This window comes from Anolis sagrei, chromosome 2 (assembly GCF_037176765.1).
Source record: "Anolis sagrei isolate rAnoSag1 chromosome 2, rAnoSag1.mat, whole genome shotgun sequence".
NCBI lineage: Eukaryota > Metazoa > Chordata > Lepidosauria > Squamata > Dactyloidae > Anolis > Anolis sagrei.
This window is the reverse complement of record NC_090022.1, coordinates 144,791,369-144,804,065: the sequence shown is the minus strand read 5'-3', so window position 1 is coordinate 144,804,065 and position 12,697 is coordinate 144,791,369. Positions and strand designations below refer to the sequence as shown.

At 36.3% G+C, this 12,697-nt stretch overlaps 1 protein-coding gene across 1 annotated transcript in view; it reads right to left on the bottom strand.

Annotated features, from left to right (window-relative positions):
* The window catches only part of SUZ12 (SUZ12 polycomb repressive complex 2 subunit), a 31,642-nt gene that overhangs the window by 14,813 nt on the left and 4,132 nt on the right, over positions 1-12,697 (bottom strand). Inside the window, exons 4-5 of the mRNA XM_060763964.2 lie at positions 8,232-8,300; positions 1,843-1,892 (exon numbers count right to left, since the gene is read on the bottom strand). Coding sequence (XP_060619947.2) covers positions 1,843-1,892; positions 8,232-8,300 — 119 coding nt within the window. The remainder of the gene's footprint in view (positions 1-1,842; positions 1,893-8,231; positions 8,301-12,697) is intronic.

The window sequence follows — 12,697 nt, the reverse complement described above, 5'->3', positions numbered from 1 at the left end:
CATTAGAATATATTACAAAACTTTTAAAGTGAGTGTACCATTCATTGAAATCACAATGAAAAGATTTCATAAGAGCAGACTATACAGCCTACAAACTGAACACAGTATAGTAGTATCCTGTCTAAAGTAGTCACTCATATTCACATTTTAGTTACTATGTACAAACATATTTCTTCATACAATATATTTTAGATAGCTTCACAAGATTTGCCATTCGTTTTATAGCATCAAAATAAACTTCAGAAGACTCTATGGCTTACAATCCAATGTCTTCAGAAAATAATACCCAATAATGACATATTAGAATTGAAAACAGATGAGGCAGAATTGTTCAGATTGCAGGGACATCAACAGCTTTTGAGGCACTGCACTTTTGTTCTACTCCTAATATGGGTAAGAAGACGAAACTTTCATTTTGTACAACATGGTTTCATGTACTGAACATAATTAAACATGGAAGTTATTAGATTAAAAAATATTGTAACAGGGATGCAAAGTTACTATACCACATTCTTGGCCGTTTCACCATGTTTCAGTCCTGCCCTTCCTGAACATTCATTACTTTCTACTGAGCATTTCCAATGGGGAAAATAACTTATTGCTTACTTCATAAAGGAAATGTTCATTTTCGTAAATGCTGTTGCTTCTAAGTTTATGCATATCATGCCTTTCCCCCCCATCAAGAATGCATTCATGCCAATGCAAAGCATGCTGACAGAATTTTATGCCAAACAACCAGAATCAATCTATGGACTGGATACACATCAGGATGGCATGAAATGGAGGAAGAGAGTACATTACTAAACAAGACGAAGGAAAGGAGACACACAGAAACCTGGCCCTGTCTTTCAAAAGCAGCAGCAAGCACTAAAAATGAACAACACTGCAGGTGCATTTTTGACACACAAGCTTCTTATGGGTCAATAGAAACCTATAGTATCAGGTGCCTTGATTTCAATTGCCCAGAAAGCACTAATCTGACAAACAAGGAGGCAGGTCTCATTATTGCTGAGCCAGTAAAATTTGTTTTCAGTGTATTCTCTCAGAGTACCTTTTGGAAACCTTGTCCAGGTGACCAATGTTCAATGACAAACAAGCACTGCAAGGAACTGATATTGAATCTCACTGATACAAGAACACAACCAATGAACCAGCACTGGGCAATTTGTACAGTGACAGAAAATGGAAGCATTTCCTTGATTACATCATAATGTGTTATCTGGTAAACTAGTGTACTATTTAACTGACTTCCTTAATCTCAAGCACAAAAAATAATGAAGTGTTTATAGATTGACTACTCTATATTCTCACGAATAAGTCCAGGCATTTTATTCCTCCCCAAAAGCAAAAGGGAGGGACTTTGTTTGCCAGAAAATAACCTAAAAGAAGCATTGATCCCCTCTATCCTCTCTGCCATGGTACTATGGCACTTATGGTTGTTTTGAATGACTGTGTGGAAAAATGGTGGTGTTGGCCAGGGCAACTGCCCCTTTTGACACACCACTGGTTCTTTCCTCCTTTCATAGAATGAACTTTGACTTATCCATGGATTATGTAATAAAATTAATAATTTGGACTCAAAAACATGTCCTCTACTTATACATGATTAACCTATACACGAGTATATACTGAATATAATTTATTATGTTATTGAACAGCATAGTAATCGTCAGAGTAATGGTCAAAAAGCCATGGCAATCTCATTTATTATTTATTTTATTCCCACCTTTCTCCTAATGCAGGACTGGACTGTTTTCTTTTTACAATGTTTTAGCCTCACACTTTAACTAAGTATGGTGTGTTAATAAATGACATGAAAAGGAAAAAAAATGCAATACATACCATTTTTATGGAAGAAACCAGTAAAGGTGAGTTGCAGATGAGCAGACAAACTATATAAAACACAAAATAAAACCAGTATTTACTTTTGGTATATATGGCATTTTATTAACAAGTCATCATACATTCTATGTCAGGGGTCCTCAAACTAAGGCCCGGGGGCCAGATATGGCCCTCCAAAGTCATTTACCCGGCCCTCGCTCAGAGTCAACCTAAGTCTGAAACGACTTGAAAGCGCACAACAATCCTATCTCATTGAAATACTAGTAAGTTTATATTTGTTAAAATTATTCTTCATTTTAATTATTGTATTGTTCTTAAGTGTTTTTTTGCACTACAAATAAGATGTGTGCAGTGTGCATAGGAATTCATTCCTGTTTTTTTCAAATTATAATCCGGCCCTCCAACAGTTTGGGGGACTGTGACCTGGCCCTCTGTTTAAAAAGTTTGAAGATCCCTGTTCTATGTGCATCTAAGAAGAGAGCACTCAAAAACACCACAATACGATCAAGTAGTAAAAACTGCTACATCGTAATAGCACAACATTCAACATTATTAAATGGCTATGCTAAAAACATTCATCAAATATAGCTAACCAGCTCCTCGCCTTTTCCTACAATGTGTAAAAACAATGTGTATTAAAAATACAGTATTTAAAAACTACCATTTTGTAAAAAAATCTTTTAAAAACATCAATGAAATAGTAAGATCAGCAGTAAAAACAAAACAAAAAACATCTGCAACATGCAACTGAAACCTCATGTAAGAATATTTTTCAACTAACAGTGAAAAAATAAGAGGCAACTTTTCACCATATGATAGAGAGCCATAATCTTGGTGTAATTTCTAAGGAAGAAAAGGACTTTTTTTGTAGTGACACCAACATTGTGTAGTTTTTTCCCTTCCCTTGTAAGCAGCCTGCCTTTATCCTGGTTTCTTTTGTGGCAGACTATGAAGTATTTTTACAGCTTCCCTTCAGAATAATCCTAGAAGCTATTTGAAGCTAACAAATTTTAAAAATAAACTAAGATGGGAGGATATCTTTACATTTTATGGGTTGAAGCATTTTAAGTCAAGCCTATGATTTATGAAGTTCACTAGTTGCTTGCTTTTTAAAGCACTGACATAAACCAAGCAGGAAACAAAGCACAGATGAGGACCTTGATTACAGAATCATAAACAATGCACAGGACACCCAAGCTTGGTGTTTTCATATGCACAATAATTAGAATGGTTTCCAGTAGCTATGGTTAACACAGTAGTCTTTTTTCCCTTCCAGTTCTAACAAGTTAAATGTGAACATATATGTGTCCGAAGTGATATAAGCACTTGCATTAAAATATCCAATAGAAAGTCTCATTTTTCCAAATAATTTTTCTTTGTACTTTCCATTTCCTGAAAGAAACACACTGATTTATAGCTATACAGAGCTGTTACACTATCTAGGAATGTAATACCAAACTTTTTAAATTAACTATGGGTGCAGCTACCCTGTAGAATTAATGCAGGTTGACGCTACTTTAACTGCCATGGGTCAATGCTATAGAATCCTGGAATTTGTAGTTTTGTGCAGCACCAACATTCCTGGGCAAAGAAAGCTAAAGACTTTATAAAACTACAACTCCCATAATTCCATAGCATTAAGAATGCCAGTTAAAGTGGTGCCAAACTGCATTGATTCTACAGGGTAGATGAACCCACTGTCTTCTACAGACTCATGGAAATACAGATTATTAGCCCAGTTGTGTTAATGTAGCCATCATGTCATGTAAAAGTACTGTCCAACTCACTCCTCCCACCAATCAAGATTAGTATCAGCAACTTTAAGATGTTTAAACTATCCCCCGCTTTTTAAGAATTCCTACCCCCTGCATAACTGTCAGAAAAGAAAAAAAATACATTGGCATTTATACTTTTTAATTCTTAAAAACAATTAAAAATATGATGTTTAAACCTCTGCCACCCACTGTGGTATTGCATATAAAACAAAAAAGGATGCTAATGCATAAATATGCAGATGATATTTAAAAGGCAAATGTTAGGGTAATTATACTAGCCATTCATGAAGCTTCTATGCAAAAACAGCAAAGAATACCAGTGCCTATCAGTTCCTGGGCAGGAAGAAGAAAAAAGTATTTTTTCCACACAGCTAGTAATTTCCTAGAAGCATCCAGCTGTCTGCTATGAGGGACCTATAGCCAGAATCAGGAGCTTTCCTTATCACATGTACTTATCCCATGACATAGTCCTCCCTCTGAAAGTGTGATGGGAAAAGCTATTGTTTCAATAGGGTAACTTCCAGAAGCAAAGAAGAATAATTATTGGGAGATGGATGTCTGTTTTTATTAATGAATCAATAATGAACTTGGTCCCTGCTTTATTTGGCGGGTGAAAGCATTTAAGTCATAATCTGTTGAGTTAACCAAAGCACAGTTTTTGCACAGCTTACATATGCTGCTACTGAGATGCCTCCTCAGGTTTGGGCAACATTCTAGTACCCATGATGAGGTAGCCCACGTGTTACAAATATAATTGTATAACAGACCTGAGTTATGCTACATTGAGGTATTTCACTTTAAGAGGCATATCCTATGTCCATAAATCCATTTGTTCACATAAAAAGTAACAATTACTCAGAATGTATGATAAATGAAGCACAGACTCAGTTTAAGAGCAATAAACTAATAAACAATCTTATTTGGCATTAACAACAAAGCAATTTGAATCATTATTATTAATGCTTAAACATTTTTTAATGTAGGAAACCAGCAATCACCTCCGCCCCCACTGTGCAAGTGACTGGCACTATGTTGCACATATTGACTTCAATCATATTTTTTGGTTTGTGTCCTGGTGACTTATGGATCAATACCAGTTCAAGAGTATCTGACTAAGAAAAAGAAATTACTGCAATTAATAAGTAGATAGATAAGATGAAGTCCTAAAACATCATTATTTTAGAGGAACAAAAATAGTCCCAAGCTCAGAAAGCCAGATTATTTATTATTACTGTTATTTATTTAATGTATATCCTGCCTTTCTTTCAATTTGAGACCTAAGGCTGTTCACAAGAACATCAGAAAATGCCTGTCAGATGAGTTCATTTAAATCACAAACAGCAAAAACCTTTGCGGTGCAGCAAAATAAAATTATGGAATAGTGAGAAGAATTTGTGTGTCCCTAATCTCAATGGCATAGTCTTCACTCGCATTAAACAAATCAGATAGTCTGAATTCTCAGCCAGAATTCAGAGGATCCCTGGACTTTGTGCCTGAGGAAAAAGGATGACACTTATTGTCTGCACTGGTTCTCTACACTACAGTGATGGCTGGCCATTACATGGCCCTGCTAGTTTGCTGTTGCCTGCAGTGATTAGGGAAGAAAAGGGAGAGGAGAGGGAGATTCCTCCCAAGTGTCACTGCAGGCAACTCCTGATGAGGAGGACCCACAATGGAGCCAGAGAGCACCGCAACACAGAGAACAGGAAGGGACAGGAAGGGTGTGGTAGTGCTTTACTGGGTTTGGTGCCACTGGTGATTCAATACTTTATTCCTTCTCCGCAACATTGGCAGTATGCCTGTGTAGCCCATACCAGGGCTGATCCAGCATAAGCCATCTTGAATCAGCCCCAGATAGAAGGTCAATGTATATCTGCCCCAGGATATTTCATTATGTATATGCAAGTGTTCCAAAATCTGGAAAATATCCACAATAAGGAACATTTTAGATAAGAGATAGTCTGTATCTTTTATATGTTTCGTTGGAGGAACTGAGTAGTCCTAGATACTTAATTTCTGGATATATTATGCTTGGAACAAAAATAAAGTTTGAATAAGGCAGCAACAACTATGGAACCTATTGAAATAATTTAAAATATTTAACTGGGAAAGTGTAGACTCAGATGGATTATCTGCAGCATAATAAACTGAAGATGAGTTACTTCAAGCATTCAAAATGGTGAGTGATTAATTATTAAGGAAAGGGGCAAATGCTAGATTTTGGAGAAAAACATAGTCTGACTTGGCCACGGTAGTCCACGCTCTGGTTACATCCCATTTAGACTACTGCAACGCTCTCTACATGGGGTTGCCTTTGAAGACAGCTCGGAAGCTCCAACTAGTCCAACGCTCGGCAGCCATGATTTTAACAGGAGCGGAGTGCAGGGAACATACAACCCCCCTGTTGCGCCAACTCCACTGGCTACCGATCTGCTACCGGGCTGAATTCAAAGTGCTGGCGTTGGCCTTTAAAGCCCTAAACGATTCCGGCCCAAGATACCTATCTGACCGCATCTCTGCCTATGAACCCACCAGGACTTTGAGATCTTCCGGGGAGACCCTGCTCTCGATCCCATCTGCTTCTCAAGCTCGGCTGGCGGGGACGAGAGATAGGGCCTTCTCGGTGGTGGCTCCTCGGCTGTGGAACGCCCTTCCTACGGACATTAGACTAGCACCATCTCTAATGGTATTCCGCAAAAAGGTGAAGACCTGGATGTTTGTGCAGGCGTTTGAGTAATTTAGTGCAATCTGGTAATGGAGCATAGGAATGGAACAATGGATGACGAACCTGGACTACGCTTGGATGATGAGAAGATTGGGTACGGTTGTTTTTTGTAATAATTGTGCATTGTAATTGCTTATTGGTAATTTATGGATAATGTGTTAAGTCAATTGTTATATGTTGTATGGAACCACTGCTGTTTCTACTGTTTTTACTGTTTGTGAACCGCCGTGAGTCACCTTCGGGCTTGAGATACAGCGGTATATAAGCAAAGTAAATAAATAAATAAATAAATATAACAATAAAGAAAATACAGATAAGCCATTAATGAAGAATTATAGACCTATTCCGTTACTAAACAAATATAAGATATTTACTATTATTTTGGTGAATAAACAGATTTCTCAGAAAATTCATGAGGATCAGAATGGTTTGTTTTATTTTTCTTTTCTTTTTTGCCAAAAGGTGACTAAGGAATACTGTCTAAACTGTTCTTAATATTATTGGACTTTCAAACGTGAGAAAAAGACTATGCTGATGTATTTATTTTTAGACACAGGCAAAGTGTCCCAAAATATTTCAAACCAATTTTTGGGATGTCAAGATAAAAAGGCCTGTTTTCTTCAATATGTGGTAGACTTGTTAGGAGGCAAAAGGCTGGTCTAAGATTTATATGTTAATTTATTTTTTTAAGGTAGATTTTACAAGGTTACTGGAAATGCTTTTATTGTACATTATGGAGAAAGAACTATATCGTAAATGTCATTTAATTCTTTGCTACATGACAACACCAGCAAGAATACTGTTTAACTTGCAAATGGATTGAAGCACCAACAATGGAAGAATAAATTGTTAAGGTTGGCCCAATTCTGAAATTAACTTGATTTTAAGGGAGAATCGAATTGAGAAATAAAAAAAAAACCTGGAAACTGTTTATAGATTTTTGAGCAGTAAGAAATCCTAATAATATAATTATCTGTGTTACATTATTAGTAATTTTAATAGGATTATTTAGGATTATTAGGATTGATAGGATAATAGGATTGTTATTTATCTGAAATGTTATAATAGTATTTTTCATGTTTTTAAAGTATTTTTCATTATAGTCATAACTGGGTGGTCAGAGCTCTGCTTCGTTTCAGTTATTTGTCATTTTTGTTTCTCTTTCTTTTCGTTCATCTTGATTTTTAGACTGTTAGGAGACTTTCTGACAAAGGCTGGCAAATTCAACTCTCACTACTGCTGTTAGCAGGGCACCTGAGGTTATAGTTATAACGATTACTCTAGAAGCAATCATGAAATAAAACCTGTGATTTTAAATACTACTTTAAACTAGCACAAGAATCCAACAATGGTTTCTAACACCATAATAATTCATAACCTGAAAACGTAAATGGTTCCATTTGCAATACAACAGTAGACAAAACCTCATTCCAGTCCATACCTGTAAAGTAAATAGTGACTGGACTACATAATGGAAATCAATGAAAATTTAAAAAAATGAAAATAAAAACAATTCACTGTATCCAGTCTGAATGTTTAATTCCTTTTCAGAAAGTGAATACACAGAAACATTTTTATGTGTATCCATCTTCTCTACACCCAACTTGAATGTATTTCATCAAATGAAAATCTGTTGAAGTATACATTTATTAGAGAATGAAGGAACAGAAATATACATGCCCCTCTAGCAGAATCAATTTATGGACACTTGTATTTTATTATGGAAAAAGTAGTTATACATTATCTTCAGCCTGACATTTATTCTTGTGTCACATTTCTGAAAGAATTTCTATTGGCATGGATCATATTTAATCCCATTATGAATCAATTATGGTTGAAACAATGTTACTGAAATACTGAAACGTATAACTTGACAAAATGAATGTTACCTTTGCAAGTCGTGTTCTCCCTTTGTTTTCTCTACTTTCGTCAGCATCCCATCTACTCTGAAAGTTTTCCTGTAATAAAAGTTGGTTTCTGAAAATTTCACTGATTTCCATTACAGAGTACAATTCTGGTTAATTATAGTTTTTTCTAAAATATTTTCTTGCTGATACAATAAAGTCGTCTTTGATATCAAGAAAGTGGGATCTTTCAAAATTTTATGAGAAATGCCAGTTTTAAACTATGTAATTCTTAACCTTTAGCATCATAGGGTTTTTGAAGAATATTTTATTTTTAAAACATGTCTAACTTTGGTTTAAGAACACACATAATTAAAATGTTGCACCCATCTGGAATTTATTATCACCCACATGAAAGTCAATAAACCTACCAAAGGGTTTTATATATATTATGATCTGAATTCTAGACTTCTTTCGTTGTAATTCAGCAATATTTTTGTTCTGAGAGTTCATAAGAACATGAGGAACAAGCACTCTTCATTCCAAAGTTAACACTAATTTTTGTCATTCAGAACAAAATTTTCAGAAGGTTCAGCACTAGTAGCGGGTTCAGCCTTTCAGAAATAGGTGAGAGAGCTGACACTGGCCTACTAAAGTTAATTAAGAACTGAGAAGGGTTTGTTTCTTATGAAATACATTTTGAAACCTATACAAGATTAAACAGGATTTAGAACACAGTATATTCTCCCCTTGAAAAAATTATGACATACTAGACAATGAAAACTGGAAAATATTTCCACCTGAGATGTAAGGATATTAATACTTTCTAACTTGGGAGGATTTCGGTAATTTACAGCTGTTGTCAACCATTTTGGGTTTTTTTAGAAATAATTTTCAAATAAAGCAAATCTATAATATAAAATAAAAACAGCAAGGTTTTAATGCTACTGCACATGAAAACAATTATACACAACAGCACATTACAAAATTAAAATTTTGGAACAGGAGACACACTTAAAAGCATTTTTTTACTCCTCTTGTGGAAACCATTTGTGATTTGTGAAAATGCACTGGCATTCAGCCTCCACACCACATATCAGTGTATTTTAAAAGTCTTGCAAGCCTTTTAACACTTAAAATATAGTTGTCCCACTTTAGACTTTTTTTCCTTTCAAAGTCACACCAAGCAAGGTAAATGTGATCCAGGAGAAGTCTCTTCCTCGCGGCCATTCTCACTGATTCTGTAAAATCAAGTAACCTTGCTAGCAAGTCACTGAGCTTAAAGATACCTTTTTAGCAAACAAAAAAGCACCAAGAATTCAGGTTTTGATTCCAGATTAAATGAGACGTAGTAATATCAAGTCCTGCCTGCGAGAAGGGGAAAGTGCTTCTCTTACAACTTGGTTCGTTGTTTTGCAAATACAGAAGCAACCTGAACTAGGCATGCAGAAAGAAGTCGTCTTAGTTTAGTGGAAATTGCTACTCCTTTCCATAATTCCCATCCCTGTCAATAATCCATTATTGGTTCCTGAAGAATTTGTCCAGTCTATAGCACAACTGTCTCACTGTCTGAACATCATGATTTCACAAATGGTACTGTGAAGTCCCCTGTAACATACTGTCTTAAAGAATTTGAGCAGCTAAATGAAGCCAACCTTAAGATACAGCTCAGGAATTCGTGGTCACCACTGAAAAAAGAGCCTTCTCTCTCAGCTCCTCTAGTCTGCATTTGGTATATAGGTCACATGTGTGTGTTTTGACTTGACAACCAAGAGTGATCTTTTGGAGTGGTAAAGCTGAGATGTGATTTCATTGTCACTAATTTGTAAACCTTGGAATTTCCTCTTGCCTTTCCAGAAGTAAATAAATGACTCTAGCAAAATTTTGAAACTGAATAGTTTTGAGATGCCTGCTAATATGGCTAATAGTCCTATTGCTACCCTGATACATCCCTGGAATATGGAGTCAGTTAAGGCAAAGGATGCAAGGCAAGCCAGGAACAGCATCTAAAAGCACCATGCAGGCAACTGATGAAAAAAGCACTCCAGTGATCGCAGTAAATGGCAAACAGCTAAACCTGGACTTGAACATGTAGGCTACAGCCCATTTAAGGGTCCATTTGGCGGCAGTGAAGAAACCGTACATCTGTCTGCCACCATCTGTTCAACAATGGAATTAGTTGGGAGGTTTGGAAACATAGGGAATTGCCTTATACCAAGTCAAGTTACTGACCCACCACCCCAGTATGGACAACTCTGACTGGCAGCTGTGGCTCACCAGGGTTTCAGGCAGGATTCTTTCCTATCCATAACTGCAGATATCTGGAACTGAATCTTAACTTTCTGGATGCAAGACTAGTTTTTCTACTAGTAACGGACAACCTCTCAAGTATACCAGATCTATGCAACCTTACAAAGTACTTTAGTGATAAAATAACTCATATCCATTCTAGTAGATGTTTTCAGAGTTATTCCTGATTTGTATAAGGACTCAATTTTTCTATCAAAACCATTTGATCAAATGGCAGTCTACCAAGTCCAGGCTTTCCTGCATAACAACAATTATTGAGAAAATCCCAGTGTGGTTTCCAGAATGATCTGGGAGGAAAGCCAGAATAAGGACTCTCACAGATAACCTGTGTTGGGATACAGAGGAAGTGCAACTCAGATGGTCCTCATGGATACTCAGACACTCTTAGTATTATCAAAAAGGTATCATTCCAGACAGCTGAAAAAGGGACGCTGACTTATTGCTGGCTTATTTCCAAGGATTAGTTTCAGGACATACTGGCCTATTATTTCTCAACTTCTTGGTTGTATGGTGGCACAGAATTCAGTTTTGTGGCCAATCTTGGAACATCCACATGAAACACTTGGGGCTTATCATTTGGAACCTCTGCTGTGGTTATTATCCAGGTGCTAATCAATTCCCTGCATTCTCTGAGATTGTGAGACTCTATACTAAGCTTGCAATAGTTATAATTAGAAGTGATTAAAAAAAATTGAAAATAGACGTACTGCTGAATTAAGGACTTTGGAAATGAAGGTAGAGAAGTCCAGCTTGTTTTGCTTTACATCAAAACCACACCCAAACAGGCTTGCAGCTTGGGAGTGCTCCTAAACTAGTGCTTATCCTCGCTGCACAGATGGGAGTAATAGATCAGAGTGTTTTTCACAGCAATATGGTATACCACCTTTCATTTTACCCAAAGAAGCTCTAGTGAACCCTAAGCCAGGTTGCCTCCAGGCTTGATTTAAAATGCTACATGTATGGCCTGGCTCCACTTCTAGGGAGTTTAGAAACTGTGGTTAGAAGACAGCTGTAGCCTGGTGAAAGCCAACAGATCACATCACCACTCTACAGTAGCTACCAGCATGTTTCTGGGACCAGTTCACAGCACTAGACTTTATCTTTAAAGTGCTAAATTGTCTGGAGTCAGAAACATTCTCTTCCTACATGAACCTACCTAAGAATCCAACAGAGACCCTTCTCTGTGCTCCCTTCACATAGGTAGAAGGCCACTGAGAGTATGACCTTTCTGAATTTGTGTTCAAACTAATAAAGTTTGTCTGCCTCCCCTTTCCTGGTGAAAAGAGTTGTAGTTCGGACCTAATTCAGCATGTTTTTTACTTTGTTTTTTGCTTCCATTTGGATTTCTTTGTGAAACACCTTGAGTATGCTCCAATGGAGTAAAAAGAATTTAAATAAATACAAATTAAAAACCATTTGTGTAATTTAACACCTTACAGAATGTGGCTTAGAGAAATAACCAGCCACAGGTCATCGGCAACATAAGTACTCCTGCAACACACCATCTTTCATTTCCATGACTACAGCCTAAATCAAATTGCCACTTCCAACGAGAATAGACTCAGTGAATCAATTCTTAAATCAACACTTATATAAAATCTCACTGAATTAATCGGTTGACTCTCGTGATGATTAGCAACTGAATTTCAGACACTGTTTCAGAATGTATAGTATATTGTATTATGTAGCTAAGGGCTGTAAAAACCTTAATCTATTGCAAATTTATGCTAAATCATTTGCAGCACATAATCTGAAGAAATCAATTGTTCAAAATATACAAAACCTTTACATTTCATAGCACATTAAGGGCATATTATACCATATATGATTCTTGGTCACCATAAGTGTACTAACCAAGCAATATTTTCAATCATTTTTAAAAGATTAAAACTGAGAACTGGGGACATTTTACAAAGGGGAATAACAAAAGTTACCAATTTTTATGAAGTAGCTACAATTAAAAGCCTGTCATCTTCCTTCATTAGAAACGCAGAATTGCCATAAATGGTACAATAAAAATCTAAAATAATGATCTGCTAATGCAAGTCAATAATTTTGTTAAGTGTAAAAGACACAGTATTGGAAACAAATCCAGGTTTAATCTGAGGAACTTGAGGATCTTTGAGTAGCCAGTACTCCTCCACTATGACCACTTCATAGAAGCAAAGATGCACAAGACAAAAATAAAGGTCCATACAACA